A 16883-nucleotide genomic window follows, 5' to 3' on the forward strand; every position below is an offset into this window, starting at 1 on the left:
CACCGCTCTGCGTGTGACACCGTGTCTGTGCTCACATACACACCGCTCTGCGTGTGACACCGTGTCTGTGCTCACATACACACCGCTCAGCGTGTGTCACCGTGTCTGTGCTCACATACACACCGCTCTGCGTGTGACACTGTCTGTGCTCACATACACACCGCTCTGCGTGTGACACCATGTCTGTGCTCACATACACACCGCTCTGCGTGTGACACCGTGTCTGCGTTCACATACACACCGCTCTGTGTGTGACACCGTGTGTATGTGTAACACGCAGAGCAGTGTGTCTGTAACACGCAGAGCAGTGTGTATCTGTAACACACAGAGCAGTGTGTGTCTGTAACACGCAGAGCCGTGTGTATGTGTAACACGCAGAGCAGTGTGTGTCTGTAACACGCAGAGCCGTGTGTATGTGTAACACGCAGAGCAGTGTGTGTCTGTAACACGCAGAGCCGTGTGTATGTGTAACACGCAGAGCAGTGTGTATGTGTAACACGTAGAGCGGTGTGTATCTGTAACACGCAGAGCAGTGTGTATGTGTAACACGCAGAGCAGTGTGTATCTGTAACACACAGAGCAGTGTGTATGTGTAACACGCAGAGCAGTGTGTATGTGTAACACGCAGAGCAGTGTGTATGTGTAACACGCAGAGCAGTGTGTGTCTGTAACACACAGAGCGGTGTGTGTCTTTAACACGCAGAGCAGTGTGTATCTGTAACACGCAGAGCGGTGTGTATGTGTAACACGCAGAACAGTGTGTATGTGTAACACGCAGAGCAGTGTGTCTGTAACACGCAAAGCGGTGTAAATGTGTAACACGCAGAGCCGTGTGTGTCTGTAACACGCAGAGCAGTGTGTATCTGTAACATGCAGAACGGTGTGTATGTGTAACACGCAGAGCAGTGTGTCTGTAACACGCAGAGCGGTGTGTATGTGTAACATGCAGAGCCGTGTGTGTCTGTAACATGCAGAGCAGTGTGTATCTGTAACACGCAGAGCAGTGTGTATGTGTAACACGCAGAGCAGTGTGTCTGTAACACGCAGAGCCGTGTGTATGTGTAACATGCAGAGCAGTGTGCATGTGTAACACGCAGAGCGGTGTGTATGTGTAACACGTAGAGCCGTGTGTGTCTGTAACATGCAGAGCAGTGTGTATCTGTAACATGCAGAACGGTGTGTATGTGTAACACGCAGAGCCGTGTGTCTGTAACACGCAGAGCAGTGTGTATGTGTAACACGCAGAGCAGTGTGTATCTGTAACACGCAGAGCAGTGTGTATGTGTAACACGCAGAGCAGTGTGTATGTGTAACACGCAGAGCAGTGTGTCTATAACACGCAGAGCGGTTTGTATGTGTAACACGCAGAGCCGTGTGTCTGTAACACGCAGAGCAGTGTGTATGTGTAACACGCAGAGCAGTGTGTCTGTAACACGCAGAGCGGTGTGTATGTGTAACACGCAGAGCCGTGTGTGTCTGTAACACGCAGAGCAGTGTGTTTGTAACACGCAGAGCGGTGTGTATGTGTAACACGCAGAGCAGTGTGTATGTGTAACACGCAGAGCAGTGTGTATCTGTAACACGCAGAGCAGTGTGTCTGTAACACACAGAGCGGTGTGTATGTGTAACACGCAGAGCAGTGTGTATCTGTAACACGCAGAGCAGTGTGTATGTGTAACACGCAGAGCAGTGTGTCTATAACACGCAGAGTGGTTTGTATGTGTAACACGCAGAGTCGTGTGTCTGTAACACGCAGAGCAGTGTGTATGTGTAACACGCAGAGCAGTGTGTCTGTAACACGCAGAGCAGTGTGTATGTGTAACACGCAGAGCCGTGTGTGTCTGTAACACGCAGAGCAGTGTGTCTGTAACACGCAGAGCGGTGTGTATGTGTAACACGCAGAGCAGTGTGTATGTGTAACACGCAGAGCAGTGTGTATGTGTAACACGCAGAGCAGTGTGTATGTGTAACACGCAGAGCAGTGTGTATCTGTAACACGCAGAGCCGTGTGTCTGTAACACACAGAGCGGTGTGTATGTGTAACACGCAGAGCAGTGTGTATGTGTAACACGCAGAGCGGTGTGTATCTCTAACACGCAGAGTGGTGTGTCTGTAACACGCAGAGCAGTGTGTATGTGTAACACGCAGAGCGGTGTGTATGTGTAACACGCAGAGCAGTGTGTATGTGTAACACGCAGAGCAGTGTGTATGTGTAACACGCAGAGCAGTGTGTATCTCTAACACGCAGAGCAGTGTGTCTGTAACACGCAGAGCGGTGTGTATGTGTAACACGCAGAGCAGTGTGTATCTCTAACACGCAGAGTGGTGTGTGTCTGTAACACGCAGAGCGGTGTGAATGTGTAACACGCAGAACCGTGTGTGTCTGTAACACGCAGAGCGGTGTGTATCTGTAACATGCAGAACCGTGTGTGTCTGTAACATGCAGAGCGGTGTGTATGTGTAACACGCAGAGCCGTGTGTGTCTGTAACACGCAGAGCCATGTGTATGTGTAACACGCAGAGCCGTGTGTGTCTGTAACACGCAGAGCCATGTGTATGTGTAACACGCAGAACCGTGTGTGTCTGTAACACGCAGAGCGGTGTGTATGTGTAACACGCAGAGCGGTGTGTATGTGTAACACGCAGAGCCTTGTGTGTCTGTAACACGCAGAGCCATGTGTATGTGTAACACGCAGAGCCGTGTGTGTCTGTAACACGCAGAGCCATGTGTATGTGTAACACGCAGAGCCGTGTGTGTCTGTAACACGCAGAGCCATGTGTATGTGTAACACGCAGAACCGTGTGTGTCTGTAACACGCAGAGCGGTGTGTATGTGTAACACGCAGAGCGGTGTGTATGTGTAACACGCAGAGCGGTGTGTCTGTAACACGCAGAGCGGTGTGTATGTGTAACACGCAGAGCGGTGTGTATGTGTAACACGCAGAGCAGTGTGTCTGTAACACGCAGAGCGGTGTGTGTCTGTAACACGCAGAGCGGTGTGTATGTGTAACACGCAGAGCGGTGTGTATGTGTAACACGCAGAGCGGTGTGTATGTGTAACACGCAGAGCGGTGTGTATGTGTAACACGCAGAGCGGTGTGTATGTGTAACACGCAGAGCGGTGTGTATGTGTAACACGCAGAGCGGTGTGTATGTGTAACACGCAGAGCGGTGTGTATGTGTAACACGCAGAGCGGTGTGTATGTGTAACACGCAGAGCCGTGTGTGTCTGTAACACGCAGAGCAGTGTGTCTGTAACACGCAGAGCGGTGTGTATGTGTAACACGCAGAGCAGTGTGTATGTGTAACACGCAGAGCAGTGTGTATGTGTAACACGCAGAGCAGTGTGTATGTGTAACACGCAGAGCAGTGTGTATCTGTAACACGCAGAGCCGTGTGTCTGTAACACACAGAGCGGTGTGTATGTGTAACACGCAGAGCAGTGTGTATGTGTAACACGCAGAGCAGTGTGTATGTGTAACACGCAGAGCGGTGTGTATCTCTAACACGCAGAGTGGTGTGTCTGTAACACGCAGAGCAGTGTGTATGTGTAACACGCAGAGCGGTGTGTATGTGTAACACGCAGAGCGGTGTGTCTGTAACACGCAGAGCGGTGTGTATGTGTAACACGCAGAGCGGTGTGTATGTGTAACACGCAGAGCAGTGTGTCTGTAACACGCAGAGCGGTGTGTATGTGTAACACGCAGAGCAGTGTATCTGTAACACGCAGAGCCGTGTGTGTCTGTAACACGCAGAGCGGTGTGTATGTGTAACACGCAGAGCCGTGTGTATGTGTAACACGCAGAGCGGTGTGTATGTATAACACGCAGAGCGGTGTGTATGTGTAACACGCAGAGCGGTGTGTATGTGTAACACGCAGAGCGGTGTGTGTCTGTAACACGCAGAGCGGTGTGTATGTGTAACACGCAGAGCGGTGTGTATGTGTAACACGCAGAGCGGTGTGTGTCTGTAACACGCAGAGCGGTGTGTGTCTGTAACACGCAGAGCGGTGTGTATGTGTAACACGCAGAGCGGTGTGTATGTGTAACACGCAGAGCGGTGTGTATGTGTAACACGCAGAGCGGTGTGTATGTGTAACACGCAGAGCGGTGTGTATGTGTAACACGCAGAGCGGTGTGTTTGTGTAACACGCAGAGCGGTGTGTATGTGTAACACGCAGAGCGGTGTGTATGTGTAACACGCAGAGCGGTGTGTATGTGTAACACGCAGAGCCGTGTGTGTCTGTAACACGCAGAGCAGTGTGTCTGTAACACGCAGAGCGGTGTGTATGTGTAACACGCAGAGCCGTGTGTGTCTGTAACACGCAGAGCAGTGTGTATCTGTAACATGCAGAACGGTGTGTATGTGTAACACGCAGAGCAGTGTGTCTGTAACACGCAGAGCGGTGTGTATGTGTAACATGCAGAGCCGTGTGTGTCTGTAACATGCAGAGCAGTGTGTATCTGTAACACGCAGAGCAGTGTGTATGTGTAACACGCAGAGCAGTGTGTCTGTAACACGCAGAGCCGTGTGTATGTGTAACATGCAGAGCAGTGTGCATGTGTAACACGCAGAGCGGTGTGTATGTGTAACACGTAGAGCCGTGTGTGTCTGTAACATGCAGAGCAGTGTGTATCTGTAACATGCAGAACGGTGTGTATGTGTAACACGCAGAGCCGTGTGTCTGTAACACGCAGAGCAGTGTGTATGTGTAACACGCAGAGCAGTGTGTATCTGTAACACGCAGAGCAGTGTGTATGTGTAACACGCAGAGCAGTGTGTATGTGTAACACGCAGAGCAGTGTGTCTATAACACGCAGAGCGGTTTGTATGTGTAACACGCAGAGCCGTGTGTCTGTAACACGCAGAGCAGTGTGTATGTGTAACACGCAGAGCAGTGTGTCTGTAACACGCAGAGCGGTGTGTATGTGTAACACGCAGAGCCGTGTGTGTCTGTAACACGCAGAGCAGTGTGTTTGTAACACGCAGAGCGGTGTGTATGTGTAACACGCAGAGCAGTGTGTATGTGTAACACGCAGAGCAGTGTGTATCTGTAACACGCAGAGCAGTGTGTCTGTAACACACAGAGCGGTGTGTATGTGTAACACGCAGAGCAGTGTGTATCTGTAACACGCAGAGCAGTGTGTATGTGTAACACGCAGAGCAGTGTGTCTATAACACGCAGAGTGGTTTGTATGTGTAACACGCAGAGTCGTGTGTCTGTAACACGCAGAGCAGTGTGTATGTGTAACACGCAGAGCAGTGTGTCTGTAACACGCAGAGCAGTGTGTATGTGTAACACGCAGAGCCGTGTGTGTCTGTAACACGCAGAGCAGTGTGTCTGTAACACGCAGAGCGGTGTGTATGTGTAACACGCAGAGCAGTGTGTATGTGTAACACGCAGAGCAGTGTGTATGTGTAACACGCAGAGCAGTGTGTATGTGTAACACGCAGAGCAGTGTGTATCTGTAACACGCAGAGCCGTGTGTCTGTAACACACAGAGCGGTGTGTATGTGTAACACGCAGAGCAGTGTGTATGTGTAACACGCAGAGCGGTGTGTATCTCTAACACGCAGAGTGGTGTGTCTGTAACACGCAGAGCAGTGTGTATGTGTAACACGCAGAGCGGTGTGTATGTGTAACACGCAGAGCAGTGTGTATGTGTAACACGCAGAGCAGTGTGTATGTGTAACACGCAGAGCAGTGTGTATCTCTAACACGCAGAGCAGTGTGTCTGTAACACGCAGAGCGGTGTGTATGTGTAACACGCAGAGCAGTGTGTATCTCTAACACGCAGAGTGGTGTGTGTCTGTAACACGCAGAGCGGTGTGAATGTGTAACACGCAGAACCGTGTGTGTCTGTAACACGCAGAGCGGTGTGTATCTGTAACATGCAGAACCGTGTGTGTCTGTAACATGCAGAGCGGTGTGTATGTGTAACACGCAGAGCCGTGTGTGTCTGTAACACGCAGAGCCATGTGTATGTGTAACACGCAGAGCCGTGTGTGTCTGTAACACGCAGAGCCATGTGTATGTGTAACACGCAGAACCGTGTGTGTCTGTAACACGCAGAGCGGTGTGTATGTGTAACACGCAGAGCGGTGTGTATGTGTAACACGCAGAGCCGTGTGTGTCTGTAACACGCAGAGCCATGTGTATGTGTAACACGCAGAGCCGTGTGTGTCTGTAACACGCAGAGCCATGTGTATGTGTAACACGCAGAGCCGTGTGTGTCTGTAACACGCAGAGCCATGTGTATGTGTAACACGCAGAACCGTGTGTGTCTGTAACACGCAGAGCGGTGTGTATGTGTAACACGCAGAGCGGTGTGTATGTGTAACACGCAGAGCGGTGTGTCTGTAACACGCAGAGCGGTGTGTATGTGTAACACGCAGAGCGGTGTGTATGTGTAACACGCAGAGCAGTGTGTCTGTAACACGCAGAGCGGTGTGTGTCTGTAACACGCAGAGCGGTGTGTATGTGTAACACGCAGAGCGGTGTGTATGTGTAACACGCAGAGCGGTGTGTATGTGTAACACGCAGAGCGGTGTGTATGTGTAACACGCAGAGCGGTGTGTATGTGTAACACGCAGAGCGGTGTGTATGTGTAACACGCAGAGCGGTGTGTATGTGTAACACGCAGAGCGGTGTGTATGTGTAACACGCAGAGCGGTGTGTATGTGTAACACGCAGAGCCGTGTGTGTCTGTAACACGCAGAGCAGTGTGTCTGTAACACGCAGAGCGGTGTGTATGTGTAACACGCAGAGCAGTGTGTATGTGTAACACGCAGAGCAGTGTGTATGTGTAACACGCAGAGCAGTGTGTATGTGTAACACGCAGAGCAGTGTGTATCTGTAACACGCAGAGCCGTGTGTCTGTAACACACAGAGCGGTGTGTATGTGTAACACGCAGAGCAGTGTGTATGTGTAACACGCAGAGCAGTGTGTATGTGTAACACGCAGAGCGGTGTGTATCTCTAACACGCAGAGTGGTGTGTCTGTAACACGCAGAGCAGTGTGTATGTGTAACACGCAGAGCGGTGTGTATGTGTAACACGCAGAGCGGTGTGTCTGTAACACGCAGAGCGGTGTGTATGTGTAACACGCAGAGCGGTGTGTATGTGTAACACGCAGAGCAGTGTGTCTGTAACACGCAGAGCGGTGTGTATGTGTAACACGCAGAGCAGTGTATCTGTAACACGCAGAGCCGTGTGTGTCTGTAACACGCAGAGCGGTGTGTATGTGTAACACGCAGAGCCGTGTGTATGTGTAACACGCAGAGCGGTGTGTATGTATAACACGCAGAGCGGTGTGTATGTGTAACACGCAGAGCGGTGTGTATGTGTAACACGCAGAGCGGTGTGTGTCTGTAACACGCAGAGCGGTGTGTATGTGTAACACGCAGAGCGGTGTGTATGTGTAACACGCAGAGCGGTGTGTGTCTGTAACACGCAGAGCGGTGTGTGTCTGTAACACGCAGAGCGGTGTGTATGTGTAACACGCAGAGCGGTGTGTATGTGTAACACGCAGAGCGGTGTGTATGTGTAACACGCAGAGCGGTGTGTATGTGTAACACGCAGAGCGGTGTGTATGTGTAACACGCAGAGCGGTGTGTTTGTGTAACACGCAGAGCGGTGTGTATGTGTAACACGCAGAGCGGTGTGTATGTGTAACACGCAGAGCGGTGTGTATGTGTAACACGCAGAGCCGTGTGTGTCTGTAACACGCAGAGCAGTGTGTCTGTAACACGCAGAGCGGTGTGTATGTGTAACACGCAGAGCAGTGTGTATGTGTAACACGCAGAGCAGTGTGTATGTGTAACACGCAGAGCAGTGTGTATGTGTAACACGCAGAGCAGTGTGTATCTGTAACACGCAGAGCCGTGTGTCTGTAACACACAGAGCGGTGTGTATGTGTAACACGCAGAGCAGTGTGTATGTGTAACACGCAGAGCAGTGTGTATGTGTAACACGCAGAGCGGTGTGTATCTCTAACACGCAGAGTGGTGTGTCTGTAACACGCAGAGCAGTGTGTATGTGTAACACGCAGAGCGGTGTGTATGTGTAACACGCAGAGCGGTGTGTCTGTAACACGCAGAGCGGTGTGTATGTGTAACACGCAGAGCGGTGTGTATGTGTAACACGCAGAGCAGTGTGTCTGTAACACGCAGAGCGGTGTGTATGTGTAACACGCAGAGCAGTGTATCTGTAACACGCAGAGCCGTGTGTGTCTGTAACACGCAGAGCGGTGTGTATGTGTAACACGCAGAGCCGTGTGTATGTGTAACACGCAGAGCGGTGTGTATGTATAACACGCAGAGCGGTGTGTATGTGTAACACGCAGAGCGGTGTGTATGTGTAACACGCAGAGCGGTGTGTGTCTGTAACACGCAGAGCGGTGTGTATGTGTAACACGCAGAGCGGTGTGTATGTGTAACACGCAGAGCGGTGTGTGTCTGTAACACGCAGAGCGGTGTGTGTCTGTAACACGCAGAGTGGTGTGTATGTGTAACACGCAGAGCAGTGTGTATGTGTAACACGCAGAGCGGTGTGTATGTGTAACACGCAGAGCGGTGTGTGTCTGTAAGATTAGGGGTGTTAGGGTGAGGGAATACATTTCCTGCGCTGGTGACCTGTCCTGGCTGCCCAGTGTCCCGGCGCTTAGCGGCGCTGTTTAACCGTCCTAGACGCATATATAAATGTATATATTAACTGTCTATATATATATATATCTCTCCCTGTACATTGGGAAATGAAATGTCGTTTTATTAGCGTAGGCCTCAAAGCCTTACTACGAATATCCGAATGGCCGTGACGCACGGAGCAATGCCCCGTCACTCACCAGTCCGTGTGGAAACCCACTGGCGGCCATCTTTAATTATCCCAGCAGCAAGTGAATGCCTCGCGCTCACGGCAATTATAAACCCCCCGCAGGTGTTTAGCACGTATTCCAATGAGGATTACGACCGGCGCAATGAGGACGTCGATCCGATGGCTGCTTCAGCGGAGTACGAGCTGGAGAAAAGGGTGGAAAGGCTGGACCTGTTCCCTGTGGAGCTAGAGAAAGGTAGACACCCTATGAATCCCATGGAAACCCTATTAATCCCATAGACACCCTACTAATCCCATGGAAATCCTACCCACCCTATAGAAACCCTATTAATCCCATAGACACCCTACTAATCCCATGGAAACCCTACTCATCCCATAGAAACCCTATTAATCCCATAGAAACCCTATTAATCCCATAGAAACCCTATGAATCCCATAGAAACCCTATGAATCCCATGGAAACCATATTAATCCCATAGAAACCCTATGAATGCCATAGAAACCATATGAATCCCATGGAAACCCTATTAATCCCATAGACACCCTACTAATCCCATGGAAATCCTACCTATCCCATAGAAACCCTATTAATCCCATAGAAAACCTATTAATCCCATAGAAACCCTATTAATCCCATGGAAACCCTATCCACACCATGGGAATCCTATCCACCCCATGGGAATCCTATCCACCCTATGGGAACCCTATCCACCCCATGGGAATCCTATCCACCCCATGGAAACCCTATCCACCCCATGGGAATCCTATCCACCTCATGGGAATCCTATCCACCCCTTGGAAACCCTATCCACCCCATGGGAATCCTATCCACCCCATGGGAGTCCTATCCACCCCATGGGAATCCTATCCACCCCATGAAAACCCTATCCACCCCATGGGAATCCTATCCACCCCATGGGAATCCTATCCACCCTATGGGAACCGTATCCACCCCATGGGAATCCTATCCACCCCATGGGTACCCTATCCACCCCATGGGAATCCTATCCACCCCATGGGAATCCTATCCACCCCATTGGAAACCCTATCCACCCCATGGGAGTCCTATCCACCCCATGGGAGTCCTATCCACCCCATGGGAATCCTATCCACCCCATGAAAACCCTATCCACCCCATGGGAATCCTATCCACCCCATGGAAACCCTATCCACCCCATGGGAGTCCTATCCACCCCATGGGAACCCTATCCACCCCATGGGAATCCTATCCACCCCATGGGAACCCTATCCACCCCATGGAAACCCTATCCACCCCATGGGAATCCTATCCACCCCATGGGAATCCTATCCACCCCATGGGAATCCTATCCCCCCATGGGAGTCCTATCCACCCCATGGGAATCCTATCCACCCCTTGGAAACCCTATCCCCCCCATGGGAATCCTATCCACCCCATGGGAATCCTATCCACCCCATGGGAATCCTATCCACCCCATGGGAATCCTATCCACCCCATGGAAAATCTATCCACCCCATGGGAATCCTATCCACCCCATGGAAACCCTATCCACCCCATGGGAATCCTATCCACCCCATGGGAATCCTATCCACCCCATGGGAACCCTATCCACCCCATGGGAACCCTATCCACCCCATGGGAATCCTATCCACCGAATGGAAACCCTATCCACCCCATGGGAACCCAATCCACCCCATGGGAATCCTATCCACCCCATGGGAATCCTATCCACCCCATGAAAACCCTATCCACCCCATGGGAATCCTATCCACCCCATGGGAATCCTATCCACCCTATGGGAACCGTATCCACCCCATGGGAATCCTATCCACCCCATGGGTACCCTATCCACCCCATGGGAATCCTATCCACCCCATGGGAATCCTATCCACCCCATTGGAAACCCTATCCACCCCATGGGAGTCCTATCCACCCCATGGGAGTCCTATCCACCCCATGGGAATCCTATCCACCCCATGAAAACCCTATCCACCCCATGGGAATCCTATCCACCCCATGGAAACCCTATCCACCCCATGGGAGTCCTATCCACCCCATGGGAACCCTATCCACCCCATGGGAATCCTATCCACCCCATGGGAACCCTATCCACCCCATGGAAACCCTATCCACCCCATGGGAATCCTATCCACCCCATGGGAATCCTATCCACCCCATGGGAATCCTATCCCCCCCATGGGAGTCCTATCCACCCCATGGGAATCCTATCCACCCCTTGGAAACCCTATCCCCCCCATGGGAATCCTATCCACCCCATGGGAATCCTATCCACCCCATGGAAATTCTATCCACCCCATGGGAATCCTATCCACCCCATGGAAACCCTATCCACCCCATGGGAATCCTATCCACCCCATGGGAATCCTATCCACCCCATGGGAACCCTATCCACCCCATGGGAACCCTATCCACCCCATGGGAATCCTATCCACCGAATGGAAACCCTATCCACCCCATGGGAACCCAATCCACCCCATGGGAATCCTATCCACCCCATGGGAATCCTATCCACCCCATGGAAACCCTATCCACCCCATGGAAATCCTATCCACCCCATGGGAATCCTATCCACCCCATGGGAATCCTATCCACCCCATGGGAATCCTATCCACCCCATGGGAATCCTATCCACCCCATGGGAATCCTATCCACCCCATGGGAGTCCTATCCACCCCATGGGAATCCTATCCACCCCTTGGAAACCCTATCCGCCCCATGGGAACCCTATCCGCCCCATGGGAATCCTATCCACCCCATGGGAACCCTATCCACCCCATGGGAATCCTATCCACCCCATGGAAACCCTATCCACCCCATGGGAGTCCTATCCACCCCATGGGAATCCTATCCACCCCTTGGAAACCCTATCCCACCCATGGGAACCCTATCCCCCCCATGGTATCCTATCCACCCCATGGAAACCCTATCCACCCCATGGGAACCCTATCCACCCCATGGGAATCCTATCCACCCCATGGGAATCCTATCCACCCATGGGAATCCTATCCACCCCATGGGAATCCTATCCACCCCATGGAAATCCTATCCACCCCATGGGAACCCTATCCACCCCATGGAAACCCTATCCACCCCATGTGAACCCTATCCACTCCATGGGAATCCTATCCACCCCATGGGAATCCTATCCACCCCATGGAAACCCTATCCACCCCATGGGAACCCTATCCACCCCATGGAAACCCTATCCACCCCATGGAAACCCTATCCACCCCATGGGAATCCTATCCACCCCATGGGAATCCTATCCACCCCATGGGAATCCTATCCACCCCATGGAAACCCTATCCACCCCATGGGAATCCTATCCACTCCATGGAAACCCTATCCACCCCATGGAAACCCTATCCACCCCATGGAAACCCTATCCACCCCATGGGAATCCTATCCACCCCATGGGAATCCTATCCACCCCATGGGAATCCTATCCACCCCATGGAAATCCTATCCACCCCATGGGAATCCTATCCACCCCATGGAAACCCTATCCACCCCATGGAAACCCTATCCACCCCATGGGAATCCTATCCACCCCATGGGAACCCTATCCACCCCATGGGAATCCTATCCACCCCATGGGAATCCTATCCACCCCATGGAAACCCTATCCACCCCATTGGAATCCTATCCACCCCATGGGAATCCTATCCACCCCATGGGAATCCTATCCACCCCATGGAAACCCTATCCACCCCATGGGAATCCTATCCACCCCATGGGAATCCTATCCACCCCATGGGAATCCTATCCACCCCATGGGAATCCTATCCACCCCATGGGAATCCTATCCACCCCATGGGAATCCTATCCACCCCATGGGAATCCTATCCACCCCATGGGAATCCTATCCACCCCATGGGAATCCTATCCACCCCATGGGAATCCTATCCACCCCATGGGAATCCTATCCACCCCATGGGAACCCTATCCACCCCATGGGAACCCTATCCACCCCATGGGAATCCTATCCACCCCATGGGAATCCATCCACTATTCCACACCCCATGGGAATCCTATCCACCCCATGGGAATCCTATCCACCCCATGGAAACACTATCCACCCCATGGGAATCCAATCCACCCCATGGGAATCCTATCCACCCCATGGGAATCCTATCCACCCCATGGGAATCCAATCCACCCATGGGAATCCTATCCACCCCATGGGAATCCTATCCACCTCATGGGAACCCTATCCACCCCATGGGAATCCTATCCACCCCATGGGAATCCTATCCACCCCATGGGAATCCTATCCACCCCATGGGAATCCAATCCACCCCATGGGAATCCTATCCACCCCATGGGAATCCTATCCACCCCATGGGAATCCTATCCACCCCATGGAAACCCTATCCACCCCATGGAAACCCTATCCACCCAATGGGAATCCTATCCACCCCATGGGAATCCTATCCACCCCATGGGAATCCTATCCACCCCATGGGAACCCTATCCACCCCATGGGAACCCAATCCACTCCATGGGAACCCTATCCACCCCATGGGAATCCTATCCACCCCATGGGAATCCTATCCACCCCATGGGAACCCTATCCACCCCATGGGAATCCTATCCACCCCATGGGAATCCAATCCACCCCATGGGAATCCTATCCACCCCATGGGAATCCTATCCACCCCATGGGAACCCTATCCACCCCATGGGAATCCTATCCACCCCATGGGAATCCTATCCACCCCATGGAAACCCAATCCACCCCATGGGAATCCTATCCACCCCATGGGAATCCTATCCACCCCATGGGAATCCTATCCACCCCATGGAAACCCTATCCACCCCATGGGAATCCTATCCACCCCATGGGAATCCTATCCACCCCATGGGAACCCTATCCACCCCATGGGAACCCTATCCACCCCATGGGAACCCAATCCACCCCATGGGAACCCTATCCACCCCATGGGAACCCTATCCACCCCATGGGAATCCTATCCACCCCATGGGAATCCTATCCACCCCATGGGAATCCTATCCACCCCATGGAAACCCTATCCACCCCATGGGAATCCTATCCACCCCATGGGAACCCTATCCACCCCATGGAATCCTATCCACCCCATGGGAACCCTATCCACCCCATGGAAATCCTATCCACCCCATGGAAACCCTATCCACCCCATGTGAACCCTATCCACCCCATGGGAATCCTATCCACCCCACAAGAAAGTTATATAAATCTAAGAAAATCCTAACCTTTCTATAGACACATAATACCCCCCCCCCCCCACCCCCACACACATCCTATCTGCCCCCGCTTCCTATCTACCCCCCCACACACACATCCTATCTGTCCCCGTTCCCTATCTACCCCCCCACACACACATCCTATCTGCCTCCCCCTCACATCCATCTCCCCCTCACATCCTATCTGCCCCCCCTCACACCCTATCTGCCCCCCTCACACCCTATCTGCCCCCTGCCTCCCTCTCAGACTCGGAGGGCCTTGGGATCAGTATTATCGGCATGGGCGCCGGAGCAGATATGGGACTGGAGAAACTGGGAATATTCGTCAAGACGGTGACGGAGGGGGGAGCGGCCCACCGAGACAGCAGGTATACCCCCCTAATCCTGTACCCCTTCTAATCCTGTACCCCCCTAAGGCTGTACCCCCCTAATGCTGTACCCCCCCTAATGCTGTACCCCCTAATCCTGTACCCCCCTAATCCTGTACCCCCCTAATCCTGTACCCCCTAATGCTGTACCCCCTAATGCTGTACCCCCTAATCCTGTACCTCCCTTATCCTACACCCCCTAATCCTGTACCCCCCCTAATCCTACACCCCCCTAATCCTGTACCCCTTAATCCTATACCCCCCTAATCAAGTACCCCTTAATCCTATACCCTCTAATCCTGTAACCCTTAATCCTATACCCCCTAATCCTGCACCCCCCTAATCCTGTACCCCTTAATCCTATACCCCCCTAATCCTGTACCCCCCTAATCCTATACCCCCATAATGCTATACCCCCCTAATCCCCTACCCCCCTATTTCTATACCCCCCTAATCCTGTAACCCTTAATCATATACCCCCCTAATCCTATACCCCCCTAATCCCGTACCCCCCAATCCCGTACCCCCTAAACCTATACTCCATAATTGAAACCCCCTAATCCAAACCCCCTAATCCAAACCCCCTAATCCTATACCCCCTAAACCTGTACCTCCTAATCTGTACCCCCTAATCCTGTACCCCCTAATCCTGTACCCCCCTAATCCTGTGCCCCCTAATCCTGTAACCCCTAATCCTGTAACCCCTAATCCTGTAACCCCTAATCCTGTACCCCCTAATCCGGTACCCCCCCTAATCATGTACCTCCCTAATCCTATACCCCGCTAATTCTATACCCCCCTAATCCTGTACCCCCATAATCCTATACCCCCTAAACCTATACCCCCTAATCCTGTATCCCCCTTAATCATGTATCCCCCTTATCCTGTACCATACCCCTAATGCTGTACCCCTAATCATATACCCTGTAAACATGTACCCCCAATCCTTTACCCCTAATCCTGTTCTCCCCTAATCCTACACCCCCTAATCCTGTACCCCTTAATACTATACCCCTAATCCTGTAACACCCAATTAGTGTACCCCCCTAATCCTATACTCCCCTAATCCTGTACCCCCCAATCCTGTACCCCCCTAATCCTGTTCCACCCTTATCCTGTGTCCCACTAATCCTATAACCCCCAATCCAGTACCCCTCCTAATCATGTACCCCCCTAATCCTCATACAGTCCCACATAACTATAACCCCCCTAATCTTGGTATGTACTTCTATATCTTCTCCTATTACCCCATATACCCCCTCCCCCTATAACCCCTCCTATTACCCCATATACCCCCTCCCCCTATAACCCCTCCTATTACCCCATATACCCCCTCCCCCTATAACCCCATATACCCCCTCCCCCTATAACCCCTCCTATTACCCCATATACCCCTCCCCCTATAACCCCTCCTATTACCCCATATACCCCCTCCCCTATAACCTCTCCTATTACCCCATATACCCCCTCCCCCTATAACCCCTCCTATTACCCCATATACCCCCTCCCCCTATAACCCCTCCTATTACCCCATATAACTCCTCCTATTACCCATATACCCCCTCCCCCTATAACCCCATATACCCCTCCCCCTATAACTCCTCCTATTACCCCATAGAACCCCCTCCCTATAACTCCTCCTATTACCCCATATACCCGCTCCCTATAACTCCTCCTATTACCCCATATACCCGCTCCCTATAACTCCTCCTATTACCCCATATAACCCCTCCCTATAACTCCTCCTATTACCCCATATACCCCCTCCCTATAACTCCTCCTATTACCCCATATACCCGCTCCCTATAACTCCTCCTATTACCCCATATACCCCCTCCCTATAACTCCTATTACCCCGTATACCCCTACACATACTGTATACATATCGCCGTGTGTAGGATTCAGGTGAACGACCTCTTGGTGGAGGTGGACGGGACGAGCTTAGTTGGGGTGACCCAGTCCTTTGCTGCCTCCGTCCTGAGGAACACGAAGGGGTGTGTGAGGTGAGCAGTGTCCGACCCCGTGCACCCTACACCACCCCCCCACCCCCCCCACTGCCCCCCACCGCCCCCCACCCCCCAACATCGGGGCCGTTTCCAAAGAAAAACAAATACCTCCATCCCGGCTCCCGCACCTCATCTAGACGTAAGGGTTCCCCTAAAGAGGGGGGGTCCCCAGTTGGGGGGGGTCCTCCCTACTAGACTTCCCCTAATCCCAAACCCCCACGGGGGGACTTCCTGCCCCGGAGACTCGTCCCCCTGGGGGGTGGATGCAGGATTGGGAGATGGTTGGGAGACGATCCCTTAAGTCAGGGGCGCTCATCTGCAGACCTTAAGTCCACCCCCCCCCAAGTCAGGTTTTCAGGATACCCCAGCTTCAGCACAGGTGGCTCAATCGGTCGCTGCTTCAGCACAGGTGGCTCAATCAGTCGTAGCTTCAGCACAAGAGGCTCATT

The 16883-nt window shown here is 52.3% G+C and overlaps 1 protein-coding gene across 1 annotated transcript in view; it reads left to right on the forward strand.

Annotated features, from left to right (window-relative positions):
- The window catches only part of LOC142473226 (neurabin-2-like), a 49936-nt gene that overhangs the window by 13293 nt on the left and 19760 nt on the right, over window positions 1–16883 (forward strand). The window contains 3 exon segments of the mRNA XM_075580426.1: window positions 8936–9068; window positions 14308–14428; window positions 16327–16431. Coding sequence (XP_075436541.1) covers window positions 8936–9068; window positions 14308–14428; window positions 16327–16431 — 359 coding nt within the window.

This window comes from Ascaphus truei, chromosome 23, assembly GCF_040206685.1.
Source record: "Ascaphus truei isolate aAscTru1 chromosome 23, aAscTru1.hap1, whole genome shotgun sequence".
NCBI classification, from domain to species: Eukaryota; Metazoa; Chordata; class Amphibia; order Anura; family Ascaphidae; genus Ascaphus; species Ascaphus truei.